Genomic DNA, 20341 nt, shown 5'->3' on the forward strand with positions numbered 1-20341 from the left:
TAAAAATAAACAATTGCTATGATGAAGGACCACCACTGCAAGCAGCTCACCACAGCTAGAGACGGCCAATAATCGTGGCCTTGCAAGTGTTTCCCACATTCTGAGAAGAAATGAAATTAAAAGATATAAGACCGAGATAACAGTTTCTCAGGACTAAATGTTTGTTTTGCCATGACTTTCAGCACCAGAGTTTATATGCCCTGCCCATCATGTTCTCCAGTTCACTTTTATAGGCAGTCCATGCCGCACTGTAAAAATGCTGGATTCAGGCTAAAACTAATCATTTCATTTATGGACAAGTGGGATAATTTCACCAAAGTCGACACAGTGCAGAAAACTGGCAGCACAACATTTGATTTAATATGTAAACTGTTTCAAAATAAGAAGTCCTGAACCGTCAGTTCCTTTTAATAATGTTGCATTGTCCAATGAATCATTCCATGATCGAGATCGGGGCCCAAAATTGGCCAGGAGTTGCTCCATTTTTTTTGGAGCAACTTGATTTTTCTGGAGTATCTTTAAAAATCCCCATTCTGCACTTTAATTTGTGCCAATGTAAGTGAGTTAGTTAGGATTTTTTTAGTTTAGTTTTGGCCTGTTTTGGCCATTTAAGCCAGTTTGGATAGCTATATTAGTTGCTCCAAACTAACTTAGGCCAGTGTATGTGTCCGCACAAAAAACCATTGCGGAGAGTTAAGAAATCAGCGCAGGTAGCCAGAGATGGGGGAGGGGGAATGGGAAGCACTTGCTTAGACTGTTTTCCCATATTTTGATACATTGCTTTCTATCTTTGAAACAATTCATTAGTTCACAGAGGACCTTGCAAGGCACTAAACACCTTCACCTAAAGAAGCATAAAAACCATCAATAATACATTTTAATAAAATAAATAAAAAATAAAACTTAAGTCCTACCTTCCTAACTTTGCCCCTGAGGGACTGGACTTCTATCCGAGGGATGAATTAGTTGTAACCTAGTACCAGGAAGAGCACCAGTCCTCTAAATCCCTGGACATCAGTCACAGTTGGTAGGTGTGTATCTTTTGTAATGAAGTCTGTGATCTCCTTTGACCTTGAGACAACACACTACCAGGGGTGCTTTCACTTATCATTAGCTTTGGTGCCCCTGTATCGACTTGGGTGAGCTTTCTAGTGAGGCTCTGAAACAACTGCAGAAAGTTCCATTGCTTTTCTCTGCTGCATACAATTTTTCAAATTCCAAGCCAAGCAGAATGAACAAAGCCTTGAAGCGTTGATATTCTGTTACAGCCCTGGTCAAGTTTCAGGCATAAATTTCCACTTCATTAAAATGAGACTGTAGCAGCAGCAGTATCAGTACTAAAGATTATCGGGGCGTCCCTTCGGTCAGGGATAGGGGCAGTGAACATCGGGGCATCCCTTCGGTCAGGGATAGGGGAGGTGAGCAATGGGACATCCCTTCGGTCAGGGATAGGGGAGGTGAGCAATGGGGCGTCCTTCGGTCAGGGATAGGGGAGGTGAACAATGGGACGTCCCTTCGGTCAGGGATAGGGGAGGTGAGCAATGGGACGTCCCTTCGGTCAGGGATAGGGGAGGTGAGCAATGGGACGTCCCTTCGGTCAGGGATAGGGGAGGTGAGCAATGGGTCGTCCCTTCGGTCAGGGATAGGGGAGGTGAGCAATGGGACGTCCCTTCGGTCAGGGATAGGGGAGGTGAGCAATGGGACGTCCCTTCGGTCAGGGATAGGGGAGGTGAGCAATGGGTCGTCCCTTCGGTCAGGGATAGGGGAGGTGAGCAATGGGACGTCCCTTCGGTCAGGGATAGGGGAGGTGAGCAATGGGACGTCCCTTCGGTCAGGGATAGGGGAGGTGAGCAATGGGTCGTCCCTTCGGTCAGGGATAGGGGAGGTGAGCAATGGGACGTCCCTTCGGTCAGGGATAGGGGAGGTGAGCAATGGGGCGTCCTTCGGTCAGGGATAGCATCGGGTCGTCCCTTCGGTCAGGGATAGGGGAGGTGAGCATTGGGGCGTCCCTTCGGTCAGGGATAGGGGAGGTGAGCAATGGGGCGTCCTTCGGTCAGGGATAGGGGAGGTGAACAATGGGACGTCCCTTCGGTCAGGGATAGGGGAGGTGAGCAATGGGACGTCCCTTCGGTCAGGGATAGGGGAGGTGAGCAATGGGTCGTCCCTTCGGTCAGGGATAGGGGAGGTGAGCAATGGGACGTCCCTTCGGTCAGGGATAGGGGAGGTGAGCAATGGGACGTCCCTTCGGTCAGGGATAGGGGAGGTGAGCAATGGGTCGTCCCTTCGGTCAGGGATAGGGGAGGTGAGCAATGGGACGTCCCTTCGGTCAGGGATAGGGGAGGTGAGCAATGGGACGTCCCTTCGGTCAGGGATAGGGGAGGTGAGCAATGGGGCGTCCCTTTGGTCAGGGATAGGGGAGGTGAACATCGGGTCCCGCTCACAGCCTGCAGGATGTGCTGGGAGGGCGAGCAGCTACAGTGCATGCGTGCAGCTGCTGGCACTGTTTTTGGCGCAGGGCTGTAGCTCCACCCCCTACTCCACGAGGAGGGTCCCGCCAGGACCCGGGGCACACAGCAGAGCGGCCAGAATCATTGGTACGTATTTTGGCGCCGTTTTGAGCGCCGGAAAAAGGGGTTGGGGAAATTTGAGCCCCATGAGACTCCTGTTCACGTCCATATGGGGCGAGCAGTTAAAGCAGAGAATTGTGAATCCTCGGGCTCCTGTTCCTGTCTTTAATTTTCTTTGAAGTAGGCACCGATTAATTTGAATAATATTTTTTCTAAGTCGTCCGGCAGATAAATTATTAACTGTTCTGTGATCTAAGCAGATAAGAGTGAACTTTACTCTTCCCACCATTTGATGGCTTTGTTTCTTTTTCATACCTGACTAAAAACACAAAAATCTGCGGGCAGAGCCTGGTATTTGCAGATAAAATACCCATAGTCATTGAAAGAATGAGTAGTCCCCTTGGGACAATGCAGTTGTATCCTGGATGATTTACATTGCCAGCAGCCAATCTACTCTTAAATAGCCTGTTTCGTAAAATTTGAAGAGTGAAGAATATTGGCTCCTCCACATACCAAGACACGATAGGGCAATAGGGTTTGAAAATGCAGCTACCCAAAGCCGATCTTTAAATCACATTATTTAATGTACCTAAAGTCATGTTAGAAAGCATGTTTGTTTCTGTTTGAGATATAATGGAGTTCTACTCCTGGTGTGTTGTTGTTTGTACAATCCTGTTGCTAAACTTGTACTTGTACTGAGCCATAGATGGATAGCTGAGGCGTTGTATGTAACATGAAAGTTTGACTCATTAAAAGTTTTCCCTCACCAGTGTTGGCTAAAAAAACAGCTCGGCACCAGAGGCTGGTTTAGCACCAGAGGCTGGTTTAGCACCAGAGGCTGGTTTAGCACAAAAGCACCATAGTTGCCTGACCTGCTGAACCTTTCCAGTATTTTCTGTTTTTATTTTCGATTACCAGCATCCGCAGTATTTTGCTTTTGTACTGACCTCACTCTAGCTGTTAGCCTGTTTGACATCAGGTTGATTTAAAAAAAATCATGGTATAAGGAGATGTAATTCAGAGTATTGTATCATAATATGTTTGCGGGCTGATGTGATCACATTAAAAATAAAAAAAATATCTGAGAGCCAAGTGTTTAATTTGGACATTTTTGAAGTGGAATCACTGTTGTAATGTCGGAAACGTGGCAGCCAGTTTGTGCACAGCAAGCTCCCACAAACAGCAATGTGATAATGAGCAGGTCATCTGTTTTAGTGATGTTGGTGGAGGAATAAATATTGGCCTGAAACCGTGGAGAGAACGCCCCTGCTCTTCAAAATAGTGCCATGGGATCTTTTGCTTCCACCTGAGACGGCAGACGGGGCCTCAGTTTAACGTCTCATCTGAAAAACGGCCCCCCCCCCCTACGGACAGTGCAGCACTCCCTCAGTACTGCACTGGAGTGACAGCCTAGATGATTTGTTCTAGGCAAGTGCTACCAACTGAGCCAAGGCTAACATTTTTGAAATTCTTTTGTACTTGAAGATGTTAATTGTTTTTATTACCTAGACACATGCAGCTGCTAAACTTGCTATCCAGTCAAACATTCCAGATTGCATACATTCTTGCAGTTGCACAGTAAGCTGAGGCGGGGTTCATTTTATGTGGGTCAGGATCACAGCTTGCATGTCGTCGTGGAACAGGCGGAGGATGGCAACAAACTTTTGGGGGCAGCCGAAATGGAGGAGGACGCTCCATAGTCCCTCACGGTTAACGGTGTCAAAGGCCTTTGTAAGGTCAAAGAAGGCCATGTACAAGGGTTGGCGCTGTTCCTGCATTTCTCTTGCAGTTGTTGCGCTGTAAAGATCATGTCCGTTGTACCCCGTAGAGGACGGAATCTGCACGGTGACTTCGGAAGGAGCTCCTCAGCCACAGGGAGAATCCCTGGCCAAAGACCGCCCTAAGTGGAGGGAAGAGTATCCGGGAGGGCGCTGAGCACCTCGAGTCTCGTCGCCGAGAGCATGCAGAAAACAAGCGCAGGCAGCGGAAGGAGCGTGCGGCAAACCAGACTCCCCACCTACCCTCCCCTTTAACCACTGTCTGTCCCACCTGTGACAGAGACTGTAATTCCCGTATGGAACTGTACAGCCACCTGAGAACTCACTTTGAGTGGAAGCAAGCCTTCCCCGATTTCGAGGGACTGCCTATGATGATGAATTATATGTGCAAAATACCCATAGGATTGTGAAGTAACGAGGACTGAGAGTTTATCCACTGAGTAAGCAAGCTGCACAGACCAGTAAGATCCCCATTATACTTTGTGGTGAACTAATGATCTTGGGCAGTGGTAGTGATGCTGCAATTGGCCTCAGTGTCCCTTGATTGCGGAGGGGATAATAGTCGAGGCTTGTCGCTCCGAATCGCTATCCGGTGAACTCTGTGTGGATGTGAGATGAGGACTGGGAGAAAATCGCCAATGCTGTCCTTTGAGGCTGAACAGCCTGCAAGTCGAGTCTGTGTGGAACCATATTGAAGCAAAGAGCCACTACTGTCTGGAGAGGGCAGGAGATGCACAAGTTGGTGAGGGGGAATCGATCTACAATTGAATTGACCCTCAGCACATAGTGTTTTATTGATTTAAAATTTGCATTTGGTGCCAGTCAGTCAAAGGAGGTTTTGCATTATAAAAAATCTTTGGTTTCGAGTGTAATGCTCACTGCGTTGTCAACACAAAATGAACTCTGATGTACCTCGTAGCATTATAATCAGATTTCCAGGAAGAAGGTGTGGTTCCCTTTGGCACCTGCTCACTTTTGCGATGGAGATTTCGACAATATTTTTTTCACCTTTTGGAGCCAAAGGCAGTTGTGCTGTCAACGCAAAGCAAGAGCGGGCACCACCGAAGGAACTGATGTCAGACTATTCCTCTGGTGGCAGTGAAACCCTCGGCATCATAACTGGTCTCTGGGCTGTATTTGTGACCACTTCACAGCCGAGTGAAGCAATGTTGATCGTGTTGACCTGTGTAGTATGGTCTGCCGATGTTGAGGAATAGAATAGGCCCCAGCAAAAAAGCAATATCCTTGCATTGGCACAAAACAAGAAATGCTGGCAACACTTAGCATCGACCTGAAGCATTAACTCGGTTTCTCTCTTGTTTCACACTCTTTCTCTCACAGATGCTGCCTGACCTGCTGAGTATTTTCAGCATTTTCTGTTTTTATTTTTGATTTCCAGCGTCTGCAGTATTTTGCTTTTGAATTAACAGTTGTTTACATTGGGATCCAGTACTGTATGAACTGCCTTTGAATGTAAATGGGGCTGTCGCTACAGTAAATGTGTCTTGTGTAATCAGTAATGGAAAGATTTCGTGCTTTTGCTTGTGACTTTTGCTCCACTTCTGAAATTGGTGGAAGTTCCATGCACACATTCCTACACACAATACTAAAGTTCACCAGCACTTCTGTCTAAGTGTCATTTAAAGCCAGTGACTTGTGCCTGGGTACAGTCCCATGGCTCTCGATAGTCCTCTGTGAATTAACTCACGCAGCCTCTGTGCATATCAGTTGTGGTGCAGTGGGTAACACCCTTGCCTCTGAGTCAGAAGCTTGTGGGTTCCACAGACTGGAGCACAAGAATCTAGGCTAATACTCCAGTGCAGTCCTGAGGGAGTGCTGCACAGTCGGAGGTGTGCCCTCTTTCGGATGAGACGTTAAATTGAGGCTGCGTCTGCTCTCTCGGCTGGATGTGGCACTATTTTGAAGAAGAGCAGGGGAGTGGTCCCCGGTGTCCTGGCCAATATTTATCTCTCAATCAATATAACAAAAAAACAGATTATCTGGTCATTATCACATTGCTGTGCACAAATTAGCTGCTGCGTTTCCTACATTAGAACAGTGACTGCACTTCAAAAGTACTTAATTGGCTGTGAAGCTCTTTGGGATGTCCTGAGGTTGTGAAAGGCGCTATATAAATGCAAGTCTTTATTTCTTGTAGTGATGGGAAGTGCTGGTGGGGTATTGCAATCCCACTGTTACCTCGAGTCCACCCATTGATTCCCAGAATGTAGCCAGTGCAAGTTATCAGGAGCAGAATTGTAAGCCCCCCCCCCCCCCGCGCCCAAAACCCCCAGATCTGGGGATAGTGGACAATTGTAGTGCCCTCACCACAACTGAGATTAGCTAACAGGTTACAGACCAGCTGTTGAACCATGGGCATATAATCAGCAATGCATTTCGATACTTCGCCACTCGGGAGTCTGTTGGGAAGTGAGTATGGTGATTTGATTTTTTTTTCTTTCGTACAGGTTGAGCGTCCGAAATCCGGAGTTCCAAAATTCGGAATGTTCCGAAATCCGGACATTGCGCTGATCCGTGGAAGGGTCATAGAAACATAGAAAGTAGGTGCAGGAGTAGGCCATTCGGCCCTTCAAGCCTGCACCGCCATTCAATGAGATCATGGCTGATCATTCCCTCAGTACCCCTTTCCTGCTTTCTCTCAATACCCCTTGATCTCTTTAACCGTAAGGGCCATATCTAACTCCCTCTTGAATATATCCAATGAACTGACATCAACAACTTTCTGCGGTCGGGAATTCCACAGGTTAACAACTCTCTGAGTGAAGAAGTTTCTCTTCATCTCAGTTCTAAATGGCCTACCCCTTATCCTAAGAATATGTCCCCTGGTTCTGGACTTCCCCAACATTAGGAACATTCTTCCCGCATCTAACCTGTCCAGCCCCGTCAGAATCTTATGTTTCTATGAGATCCCCTCTCATCCTTCTAAACTCCAGTGAATAAAGGCCCAGTTGATCCAGTCTCTCCTCATATGACAGTCCAGCCATGCCGGGAATCAGTCTGATGAACCTTCGCTGCACTCCCTCAATAGCAAGAACGTCCTTCCTCAGATTAGGAGACCAAAACTGAACACAATATTCCAGGTGAGGCCTCACTAAGGCCTTGTACAACTGCAGTAAGGCCCCCCTACTCCTATACTCAAATCCCCTAGCTATGAAGGCCAACATACCATTTGCCTTCTTCACCGCCTACTGTACCTGCATGCCAGCTTTCAGTGACTGATGAACCATGACACCCAGGTCTCGTTGCACCTCCCCTTTTCCCAATCTGCCGCCATTCAGATAATATTCTGTCTCTGTGGTTTTGCCTTCAAAATGGATAACCTCACATTTATCCACATTATACTGCATCTGCCATCCATTTGCCCACTCACCTAACCTGTCCTCGTCACCCTGCAGCCTCTTTAAGTCCTCCTCACAGCTCACACCGCCACCCAGTTTAGTGTCATCTGCAAACATGGAGATATTACACTCAATTCCTTCATCTAAATCGTTAATGTATATTGTAAAGTGCTGGGGTCCCAACACTGAGCCCTGTGGCACTCCACTAGTCACTGCCTGCCATTCTGAAAAGGATCCGTTTATCCCGACTCTCTTCTTCCTGTCTATAATTACCTGTTTTCTCTCTCCCTTTTTTGAAAAGTGGTGTTACATTAGCTACCCTCCAGTCCATAGGAACTGATCCTGAGTCGATAGACTGTTGGAAAATGACCATCAATGCATCCACTATTTCTAGGGCCACTTCCTTAAGTACTCTGGGATGCAGACTATCAGGCCCTATAATCCGGAAAATGTTCTGAAATACGGACACTTTTTGAACATTGATTTTTTTTTTAAAGGTGGCCGTTGGGCCTCGGGAGGAGGGAAAACACCTCCCAAAATTCACAAAACCCTTACCTACTAAATTGCTGAAAAAGAATTAAAAAAGAAAAACGTTATACATTTTCTACAGGTCTTCAACGCAAGTTGCCTCCCCCTCCCCCGACCTGCCCCGGACCCCCTTCCCCGCCCCGGACCCCCTTCCCCGCCCCGGATCCGCCGCCCAGATGTTTCTGGATTTGGGAGATTGGAATGATTTTTCGAAATCTGGAAATACCCAAACCTTGGCCCCGGTGTTTGTGGATTTGGGATGTCGGAAATCCCCGAAATCCGGAAATACCCGAAATCCGCAACGGCCTTGATCCCGAGGTTTCCAGATTTCGGATGCTCTACCAGTACTAGGTTTCCTTTACTTACAAAGAAAGGAATGTAAATGGAATGAGTACTTTGTCACAAATAACATCTCGTTTGTCCTGCTGATTCTAAGAAAACAACTATAAATAGACCTTCTAAAAGTGAATTTTGAACAGTAAACAATTTGTCGGGCAGGAGTGGGGGTTTAGTGTGCTCCATTTTAAATCTCCACTTCTCGGCCCACTCCGTGCAATTGGTTGTTTTTTGTGGATTGATGCCTTTGGAAATATTTCGGGACTGTGAACTAATCGTTCGATAGTGACATCCTTGGATGAGGAGACAGTGCCAGGAGCAGATCATGTCATTTAGTTTGGTGGCACCATGGTTTCTGTCGCAGGGATCATTGAAACTCGACAGGGAAACAGCAGCTAGCTGATTATCAACATGATCGCCTCAGGTTGAAGGAAAGCTTCACTCACTCCCATGTAGTACACGTCACAGTGCCCAAGGGAAGAGCTGCAGCAAGGCACCCGTTACTCGGTTATGTTGTGTTTTTTTGTCAAAGAACTTGTTTGCACTTTCCTTCACTTTTAAGTTGGTGATCTTTCATTGCTGAGCAGCTGCGAGTGCCCATGTCTGAGCTGGTGAAGCGATCCTTTCATCTGATTCTGTGAACACTATTGCACTTTATCCAAACTAACCTGAACAGTTAGTGACTGTTCATGGGAGAGTGCACTTTGTTTTTTTTTAAACTTCTTATCCCCTTGCTGGGAGAAAAGATCTGAGGGACTCTAACTTTAACTCTTGCGTTTAAAATGGAAGTAAATATATATCTCCGTAAACTTTTCCTGGTGATTTCTGATGTAGTAAAATCCAAGTACTTCGCTGATGGTTTAGTGCGTCGATGCATTATGGGGGCTGAGACATACAGGCTAGAAGGACCCAAGTTCATAAAAACATAAGAAATAGGAACAGGAGTAGGCCATACGGTCCCTCGAGCCTGCTCCGCCATTTAATACGATCATGGCTGATCCAATCATGGACTCGGCTCCACTTCTCCGCCCGCTCCCCATAAGCCCTTATTCCCTTATTGGTTAAGAAATTGTCTATCTCTGCCTTAAATACATTCAATGTCCCAGCTTCCACAACTCTCTGAGGCAGCGAATTCCATAGATTTACAACACTCAGAAGAAATTCCTCCTCATCTCAGTTTTAACCTTATTCTAAGATTAGGCCCCCTAGTTCTAGTCTCCCCTATCATTATTTTCTATCCCCAGTTTAAGCTGAGTTAGATGACCTGAGCCAGGGCAGTGGTTGGAGTGGTACAATTGAACTCAGTGCTCCAGGGCTAAGGTGGAGAGAAAGAGTCCCATGGTCCCTCTGCTGGAAAGTGCATGTGTCAGGACAGCGAGTGGCTTTTGTCATTCACTGTCCTGGGTTCAGATAGGAAGAGTCAGGTTTTGAGTTACTGTTGGATGACTGAACCCATGACGTCCCTAATGGATAATCTGGGCATTGGCTAATCTCAGTGTCTTCAGGAGGCAAGGGATAGAAAAAAGTTGAAGTTCACCGTCCAGATAAAATTCACCTGAATCCGAAGGACTTGCTGTAAAACTGATTATTTCCACACTAGTGTTTTACAGGAGTTCCTGCCTGTGAATATATTCAATTGAATGGAAAGGCAGAGGTTGAAATGATGTTTTAATATTTGGTGTTTAAATGGACAGCCCTGAACCTGCAGAATATTTCTTGTGCACAAGTCAACAGTTGCACAGTATTTCCCTGGAGAGTTCAAATATAATTGCTTCAAAAACTTTGAAATGAGATGCCAGTAATGAAACTCCGAGTCCATTCTACGACCGTTTCCAGATCTGTTTCAGGGGAGCAATGGCGACATTCAACACTGTAAATTTGCAGCAATTGTGTCGTAATATATTTCTTCGAAGTGGAATAGATGGAAGAAAACCTGAGGGGCATACACCTTGTTCAAAGTCCTTTCCCAGTGTCGACATGAGTATAATTAGAAACACGTTCCTTGGTGTGTAGGAAAATGTTGACTGGGCCCAATGTGCACTTGGCTGGTAGTAATGTTTCCCCAAGGCGGAGCAGCACGAGGCACGTCTGAAATTGTGCCCCTGCCCCATTGTGGGAATGAATGGAGCTGCTCTCTAATGCAGGAAGCTCCGCTCCCCCCCCCCACCATTACAGATGTCACAGTGTAACTTCGAGGGCAGGGACCTGACCTGGTTGGACCTCTGTTCAGGTGGAAAATAATTCTCTTTAAGAGGATCCCATTTCTTGGAGGACACTTAATAGAGGACTGAAGTTGAAAATAAGAGTGTTTTCCTACATTAGAAAAGGAATTCTAGGGTCTTGTTCAGCAATTCAAATCGTGTCTTTGGAGACTTTCCTATTACATTATAGGCCAACTGCAGCCAGCAAACTGTTGGAAGAGTTTCTACAAGTACATAAAAAGGAAAAGAGTGGCTAAAGTCATTGTTGGTCCCCTGGAGGATGAGACTGGGGAATTAATACTGGAGAACAGGAAAATGGCAGAGACATTGACAAAATATTTTGTATCGGTCTTCACAGTAGAAGACACTAAAAACATTCCAATAGTGGATAATCAAGGGGCTATAGGAAGGAACTTAATGCAATCACTATCACTAATGAAGAAGTACTCAGTAAAATGATGGGACTGAAGGTGGACAAGTCCCCTGGACCTGATGGCTTACATCCTAGGGTCTTAAAAGAAATGGCAGCAGAGATAGTGGATGCATTGGTTGTAATCTACCAAAATTCCATGGATTCTGGGGCGGTCCCAGCGGATTGGAAAACTGCAAATGTAACGCCTCTATTTAAAAAAAGGAGGCAGACAAAAAGCAGGAACCCTACCTGCAGCTCCCGAGCAGGGCAACGACGTCTCTGCCAGTGGCCCTTTAGGTGACCGTTACCGGGAGCAGCGTGTGACGTCCAGGCCTGCAAGACCATCAGCAGGCCGGGGCCATCCGGATATAAAAGGGGTCAGAGGGTCTCGTAAGGAGGAGGAACTGAGAGAAATCCTTATTAGTCGGGAAATTGTGTTGGGGAAATTGATGGGATTGAAAGCCGATAAATCCCCAGGGCCTGATGGTCTGCATCCCAGAGTACTTAAGGAGGTGGCCTTGGAAATAGCGGATGCATTGACAGTCATTTTCCAACATTCCATTGACTCTGGATCAGTTCCTATCGAGTGGAGGGCAGCCAACGTAACCCCACTTTTTAAAAAGGAGGGAGAGAGAAAACAGGGAATTATAGACCGGTCAGCCTGACATCGGTAGTGGGTAAAATGATGGAATCAATTATTAAGGATGTCATAGCAGCGCATTTGGAAAGAGGTGACATGATAGGTCCAAGTCAGCATGGATTTGTGAAAGGGAAATCATGCTTGACAAATCTTCTGGAATATTTTGAGGATGTTTCCAGTAGAGTGGACAAGGGAGAACCAGTTGATGTGGTATATTTGGACTTTCAGAAGGCTTTCGACAAGGTCCCACACAAAAGATTAATGTGCAAAGTTAAAGCACATGGGATTGGGGATAGTGTGCTGACATGGATTGAGAACTGGTTGTCAGACAGGAAGCAAAGAGTAGGAGTAAATGGGTACTTTTCAGAATGGCAGGCAGTGACTAGTGGGGTACTGCAAGGTTCTGTGCTGGGGCCCCAGCTGTTTACATTGTACATTACTGATTTGGGCGAGGGGATTAAATGTAGTATCTCCAAATTTGCGGATGACACTAAGTTGGGTGGCAGTGTGAGCTGCGAGGAGGATGCTATGAGGCTACAGAGTGACTTGGATACTTTAGGTGAGTGGGCAAATGCATGGCAGATGAAGTATAATGTGGATAAATGTGAGGTTATCCACTTTGGTGGTAAAAACCGAGAGAGAGACTATTATCTGAATGGTGACAGATTAGGAAAAGGGGAGGTGCAACGAGACTTGGGTGTCATGGTACATCAGTCATTGAAGGTTGGCATGCTGGTACAACAGGCGGTTAAGAAAGCAAATGGCATGTTGGCCTTCATAGCGAGGGGATTTGAGTACAGGGGCAGGGAGGTGTTGCTACAGTTGTACAGGGCCTTGGTGAGGCCACACCTGGAGTATTGTGTACAGTTTTGGTCTCCTAACTTGAGGAAGGACATTCTTGCTATTGAGGGAGTGCAGCGAAGGTTCACCAGACTGATTCCCGGGATGGCGGGACTGACCTATCAAGAAAGACTGGATCAACTGGGCTTGTATTCACTGGAGTTCAGAAGAATGAGAGAGGATCTCATAGAAACGTTTAAAATTCTGACGGGTTTAGACAGGTTAGATGCAGGAAGAATGTTCCCAATGTTGGAGAAGTCCAGAACCAGGGGTCACAGTCTAAGGATAAGGGGTAAGTCATTTAGGACCGAGATGAGGAGAAACTTCTTCACCCAGAGAGTGGTGAACCTGTGGAATTCTCTACCACAGAAAGTAGTTGAGGCCAATTCACTAAATATATTCAAAAAGGAGTTAGATGTAGTCCTTACTACTAGGGGGATCAAGGGGTATGGCGAGAAAGCAGGAATGGGGTACTGAAGTTGCATGTTTAGCCATGAATTCATTGAATGGCGGTGCAGGCTAGAAGGGCCGAATGGCCTACTCCTGCCCCTATTTTCTATGTTTCTATGTATTACAGGGAGCAGCGTGTACTGCTGCAGGAGGGCGACGGCTACAAAGCCAGGTCGCTGATTGCAGTGCGGGCAGGCACAGCAAGAGGGGCGAAGGAGCGGCAAGAGTCCGTCGAGGGAAGTGACCGAGGCCCAGGAGAGACGTGAATCTGGGGCCCAGAAGAAGCGAGGGCCCAGGGGCAGCACGGGCCAGCCCACACTGCGATATGTGTGCACGCTTGGTCCATGCAGCAGAGCTGGTCTCCAGTCGTCTTGGTTAATCCTTGCTGCTGGACCAAGACCTAGCTCTGTCAAGCCCGTGTGGTGGCTGGTGTGCAACGATCACCACACGTTAAAAAAATCCACACACAGGCATCTTCCACCCTTCAAGATTTAGTTCGGGATCTGGAATATTAGTTCAGGATCTGGAACATTGAAACTCCTGTCAACTCATCCCTTTTTGGCATTGAAGCAAGTCATCCTCGCTTCGAGGGACCACCTATGATGATGATGATGATAATTAACTGCTGCAAGGTACCTTTTTAAAATTTATTTAGAAACATAGAAATTTACAGTGCAGAAGGAGACCGTTGCAGCCCATCGTGTCCGTGCCGGCCGACAAAGAGCCATATGACCCTTGGTCAACAGCCCTAAAGGTTACATATAAACCTATGAACAATGATGGAAAGGCAAAGAGCACCCAGCCCAACCAGACCGCCTCGCATAACTGTGACACCCCTTACACTGAAACATTCTACACTCCACCCCAACCGGAGCCATGTGATCTCCTGGGAGAGGCAAAAACCAGATTAAAAACCCAGGCCAATTGTGGGTGGGGGGGGGGGAAGAAATCTGGGAAAATTCCTCTCCGACCCGTCCAGGAGATCACCCTGGCCGAATTCAATTCCCTGCAGTACTTAGCATTGTAAGCTTTGATGTACAGTTATTCAATTTCTACTTCTGCTTCTTGGTGTGTTACTTGTTTTCGCAGTGCACGAGTGAAATCTTCCTTCACCACACTCTTGGGTGTTGGGGTTAAATCCAGGTCAGAGTACGTTGGAATATGGCAGTGATGCTTTGTTTGGGTCCAGTTACCCACAATAGCAGTCAGTCACCAAGTTGCTATGTGAGGAATGTTACGGAATTCACAGTGGAATTCTTCAGCAGATTTACCTGGTTGTGGACACATCTTCCCACATGGATTGCCAATAGCTTGTTTATAATAAAAGCTCTTTGGTGACTGCCGCTGTAAATCGGTGTAGGCTACGGTTCTATTTAAATCCTCACACTCTGAAGCTACGATTGTGGCTTTATTTCTTCTCTGGATGGAGGTGGTGCTGGCAAAGCAGCACTTTCTGCCCATTTCAGCTGCTGGGGGACTGCGTTATTTATACAACTGAATTACTTAGGTTGTTTCAGAGAGCCTAATGTCAGCCACAAATTGTGGGACGGGAGTTCCTGGACTAGCGAAGGTAACTGGTTCCTTTCTTTGAAGGATATAAGTGTTGGGTTTTTCTGGCAGCTTTTTGTACTCATCCATAAATGGGCAGATTTATAAATTTCACAACCTGCCATGGTGGACTTTGAACCCATAGCTATTCCACCATAGCTATTCTGTCTGTATTGCTTCTAATCCCACTGCTCCTCCTCCCTCCCATATCCCTTCTGAAAGTTTTATAACCAGTTTTATTTCATTGTGAATCCTGATCGAGCTGCACCATGCTTGTTATTGCTATTCTGTTCTGATTTTCTTTTTTAAATCAGTGCCGTGATGCCCCGATTTTTAATTTGCTAATATACATACGCATACACTTTAGTTTGGATTCCTCTGTGTTTTCCCCTTTGCCTATCCACATCCTGTGTTCTTACACTGTCTTGTCTTGCGTAGCCTCTTTCAACCCTTCTACTTCCTTATGTCCTGGACAATTAAAGCTTTTTTTCTTCTGACTCTATCTTTGTGTTGCCCCGTCCCATATCAGTTTAAACCTTTCCTTCCAGTTCGCTAGGATGTTGGTCCCAGCTCCGTTCAGCTGTAAGCTGTCTCATTCGTATAGCTCGTATTGGACCCTGAGGTGGTTACCCCATGATTTTTCCCTCTCAAACCATACCTCTAGCCACATGCCCTCCCTAATCTATCTGTTCCTGTACTTGGGGAACCATTTACCTTGTGGTATCCTGGCATCGTGTATGATTTCTACATTTAAATCCTGATTAAACGCACTATGTGGAACAAAATGTCTATAGACAAGAACGATGGCATCATTAATGTCAATTGGGGGGGGAAAAAAGTATTAAGCATGTTTCTTTTAAGCTAAGGCTGATAGCACTTTCTTGCACAAGAGGATACGGTAACCTTATAGATTTGGTACTGGGCTAGTAATGCGAGGTTGAGGGGTCAGATCACACCATGAGACGATCTTGCTGTAGTGTAAAGTGCAGGTTGTATAATGAGCAATGATATACAAACCAATACACATGCGGTCTATCCAGTCCGTGCCGGTATCATCATCTTTGTTCCCACACTCTGTCTTGATCCATTTCAAGAACCGATCGAATTGCCTTAAGAGTTCACGGATTCTTCCCTCTAAAGAATCGATTCCAAGCTGAGCTTCCGACTTCCATCTTCGTGACATCGCCCACCTCAACCAATCTGCTGCTGAAATCCTCATCCAAGCCTTTTGTCACCTCCAGACTCGACTATTTCATTCCTCTCCTGGTCAGCCTCCCATCTATCATGTTCTGTAGACTTAAGCTTATCCAAAAACCTGCTGCCTGTGTCCCATCTGGCACTCAATCCTCGATTCCGATTCACCCCTCTCCTTACATTGCTGACTTACATTGATTCCTGCTTCCTCCAATGCTTAAGATTTGCATGTTTAAATCCCTTCATGGCCTTGCCCTTCCCTTTCTCAGTAACTTAGACCCTCCTCAAATGCTCCTTTCCCCTATTTAGGCCTATTGTGGCCCCTCCTCCCCCTCCGTCCAATCATTAGAGGCCATGAGTATCGGCCTCTTGCTGTGGAATTCTATCCCAACAGGTAATGCCTGTTCTGTCCCATCTCTCCAGTTTACTCCTCAATGTCCGTGAACGCTGGCTTTTGCTGGCTGAGTCTCAGGGAGATGACAGCCTTCCGGTACCTCTTCCAAGCCTTCACTTGCATGTCAGCTGGCCATTTAACAGCTGAGCCTGATGCTGTTGTCCAGTGCAGCCTGCAGTTACTGTGTGCGCGGGTGTTGCTGGATCGTGGTTTGGTTTGGAAGGAGATTGTGCACTCCCACGAGTTCAAACTGGACCGAATAGAAAGACCAGAGCTCCACTTCTCGTGTATTTGATTAGTTCGCTATACCGTGTTGACTCTGCGAAAGAGCATGAGGATGAGAGTTGGCCGTATTGGGAATTCTGCTAAACAGAAACAAAATACTGCGGATGCTGGAAATCTGAAATAAAAACAGAAAATGCTGGCAATACTTGGTCGGTCAGGCAGCGTCTGTGGAGAGAAACCGTTAACATTTCCGGTCAATGACCGTTTGCCAGTTCTAACGAAGGGTCATCGACCTAAAACATTCGCTGTTTTTCTCTCCACAGACGTTGCCTGACCTGCTGAGTATTGCCAGCATTTTCTGTTTTTATTTGGGAATGAGTCTGTTCTTTACAGCATTCCCTAATAAGGTTTAAAAACAAGTTCTGTCCCTTTCTGTATGGCCTTCTGTTCTGTTCAGTGCTGAATCAGCAGTAGAGTGATAATAGTTTAATAAACCAATACAGATTAAAGTTAACCGGCTATTGTCTATTCAAATGAGTTGATGTAATTATAAGGAAATAAGTGGATGATTGGGCAGTTGTAGGATCTAACAAAGAGCTTTTCAGAGGCAAATAGTTGGCTGTATGAGTCACCCTGCCAAACTGCTTACTTCAGGCGTTCTGGCTGTTGTATCTCGGGCTGGATGATGCATTCGAGACATGTGGCACATGCCTCTTTGTGCTGTGAATCACTAGTTATGTCCAGACCTGGTAACTGCTCTGGGTATTCCCTTCCTGCCTGATCATGTGCAGCTTGTGATGGCTTGCTTTTAAAATTGTAACTTTTGAGTTGTAGCTTATTGCAGCAATGTAGTTGCTGCAGAGAGCAGGAAGCTGCATTTTAACTCACAAAGATCAGTATTTAAGGAAAGATATACTTGCATTGGAGGCTGTTCAGAGAAGGTTCACTAGGTTGATTCCGGAGATGAGGGGGTTGACTTATGAGGAAAGGTTGAGTAGGTTGGGCCTATACACATTGGAGTTCAGAAGAATGAGGGATGATCTTAATGAAACATAAGATAATGAGGGGGCTCGACAAGGTGGATGCAGAGAGGGCATTTCCACTCATAGGGGAAACAAAACTAGGGGACATAGTCTCAGAATAAGGGGCCGCCCATTTAAAACTGAGTTGAGGAGAAATTTCTTCTCAGAAATCTATGGAATTCTCTGCCCCAGAGAGCTGTGGAGGCTGGGTCATTGAATATATTTAATGCGGAGATAAACAGATTTTTGAGTGATAAGGGAGTACAGGGTTATGGGGAGCGGGCAGGGAAGTGGAGCTGAGTCCATGATCAGATCAGCCATGATCTTACTGAATGGTAGAGCAGACTCGCGGGGCCGTATGGCCTACTCCTGCACCTATTTCTTATGTTCTTGTGTAGGATCGAGGTTTGGGCCAGATACGCTCTGGGAAAGTCACCTAGCCAGGTGGTGCAGGCACAGCAACATGGGAAATACTGGAAATATACAGCAATCCGTCAGTAAAAGAAGTTCATCATTCAGCTGTCTGTTGTGTTTACAGATGCTGACAAACCTGCTGTGTATGTAGTTTAAGTATTTCACATTTTTATTTCAGATTTTCAAAATTTGCACTTTTTTTGATTCTCAGCAACAGATAGTTGACCTGTAGCCAGACGTTGGCAAATGGATCTCTGGAGCTCGGTGCTGGGAGGCTGACCTCATTATTCCAACCCCACTCCTGACCTCTTCCCCAATCTCTGGCTGGTCCTTGTGGCCCACTTTCCAGGGATCCCAGCTTAACTCTTCACTTTGGATGGTAGAGAATGAAGGGGGGAAATACAGAACACACATCTGAGGTCTGGTATGCTCGAACAGATCATTGCGCTCCACGTCATTGGACTGCGCTCAGCACGAAGTTGTGCATCAACACACCCACAAATGATGCCGTTGAAAACTTCAATTTTACAAAAGTTAATCTGATGCATCGTATTCCAGTTTTCAGCTTATTCGGCCCTGGTAATGACTGATATCCATTAATGGTTTTCCTCTTCCCCTCCCCTGTCCCTTTTTCTGTGTTTCCAACCTTTTTGCCTGTTCATCTTTCATCCAGTTCTGATGTGGGTTTACACGCGAGATTCATGACATGCTGGACAGATGTGCTGCGTAATTCAAACACTTTCTGTTCAGTTCTCTTTCTACAATCAGCCCAGTACCTAATGAAGGAAAGACTTGTGCATATTTGTCCCTCTTTCAGAAATGTCAGTGTTTTGCATTAATTGTTGAAGTCCATTGATTGTTGTGTAAACAAAACAAGTACTTGATGCTTTATGAATTCGGAATGGCTCTGGGCTCCTCCTTTAAATGTGCTGTGTTCTGTTGTAGGTAGCCGTGCATATGTTCTGCTCTCGCTCAGTCAGCAGGATGGCATCGAACAGCACATGGATTTTGACAATCGTTACACCCTGTTGGAACTGTTCGCAGAAACCACTTCCTCTGAAGAACACGGGATCTCATTTGAAGGAATTCACCTTCCTCAGGTACCTTAATTTCCCCATCGTTCCATGTTCCTGATTATTGCAATGAAAGCGTTCCTGCAAGGAAGACTTGCATTTATACCTTCGCTCAAAAAAGGGGAAGAAGGCTAAACCCGGCAGTTCCAGACCAGTTAGGTTAATGTCGGTGGTGGAGAAGCTTAAAGATCAATACTCCGGGAGAAAATTAACAGCCACTTGGACAAGTGTAGATTAATAAAGGAGAGCCAGCATGGATTTGTTAAGGGTAAATTGTGTTTGACTAACTTGATTGATAAAAGAGAGGGTAGATAAGGGCAGTGCAGGTGATGTGTATATGGACTTTCAAAAGGCGTTTGATAAAGTACCACATATTAGACTTGTTAGCAAAATTGAAGCCCATGGGATAAAAGGAGCAGTAGTAGTATGGATACGACCTTGGCTAAGGGATAGAAAACTGAGAGCTGTGGTGTGAATGGCTGGAGGGAGGTATACAGTGGAGTTCTCCAGGGTTCAGTTCTGGAACCACTGCTGTTTGCGATATAGAAACATAGAAAATAGGTGCAGGAGTAGGCCATTCGGCCCTTGGAGCCTGCACCGCCATTCAATATGATCATGGCTGATCATGCAACTTCAGTACCCCTTTCCTGCCTTCTCTCCATACCCTTTGATCCCGTTAGCCGTAAGGGCCACATCTAACTCCCTTTCAAATATATCCAACAAACTGGCCTCAACAACTCTCTGCGGTAGAGAATTCCACAGGTTCACAATTCTCTGAGTGAAAAAGTTTCTCCTCATCTCGGTCCTGTTTGGCTGACCCCTTATCCTGAGACTGTGACCCCTGGTTCTGGACTTCCCCAACATCGGGAACATTCTTCCTGCATCTAAACTGTCCAATCCAGTCAGAATTTTATATGTTTCATTCATCTAAATTCCAGTGAATATAAGCCTAGTCGATCCAGTCTTCATATGTCAGTCCTGCCATCCCGGGAATCCGTCTGGTGAACCTTCGCTGCACTCCCTCAATAGCAAGAATGTCCTTCCTCAGATTAGGAGACCAAAACTGTACACAATACTCAAGGTGCGGTCGTACTAAGGTCCTGTACAACTGCAGCAACACCTCCCTGCTCCTACGCTCAAATCTTCTCGCTATGAAGGCTGACATGCCATTTGCTTTCTTTACTGCCTGCATGACTACTTTCAATAACTGATGTACCATGACACCCAGGTCTCGTTGCACCTCCCCTTTTACTAATCTGTCACCATTCAGATAATCTGACTTCCTGTTTTTGCCACCAAAGTGGATAACCTCACATTTATCCACATTATACTGCATCTACCATGCATTTGCCCACTCACC

General features: G+C 46.1%; 1 protein-coding gene across 4 annotated transcripts in view; it reads left to right on the top strand.

The window, feature by feature from the left end:
* LOC139267472 (cullin-9) overlaps nt 1–20341 on the top strand; it is a 293931-nt gene that overhangs the window by 58673 nt on the left and 214917 nt on the right. For all 4 annotated transcript variants that reach the window (XR_011593911.1, XM_070885833.1, XM_070885834.1 and 1 more), the window contains exon 3: nt 18854–19008. Coding sequence is in view for 3 of the 4 variants with exons in the window: in XM_070885833.1 (XP_070741934.1) it covers nt 18854–19008 (155 nt within the window). In the remaining variant the exon portion in view is untranslated. The remainder of the gene's footprint in view (nt 1–18853; nt 19009–20341) is intronic.

The sequence above is a fragment of the Pristiophorus japonicus genome, chromosome 7, assembly GCF_044704955.1.
Source record: "Pristiophorus japonicus isolate sPriJap1 chromosome 7, sPriJap1.hap1, whole genome shotgun sequence".
Classification (NCBI taxonomy): domain Eukaryota; kingdom Metazoa; phylum Chordata; class Chondrichthyes; family Pristiophoridae; genus Pristiophorus; species Pristiophorus japonicus.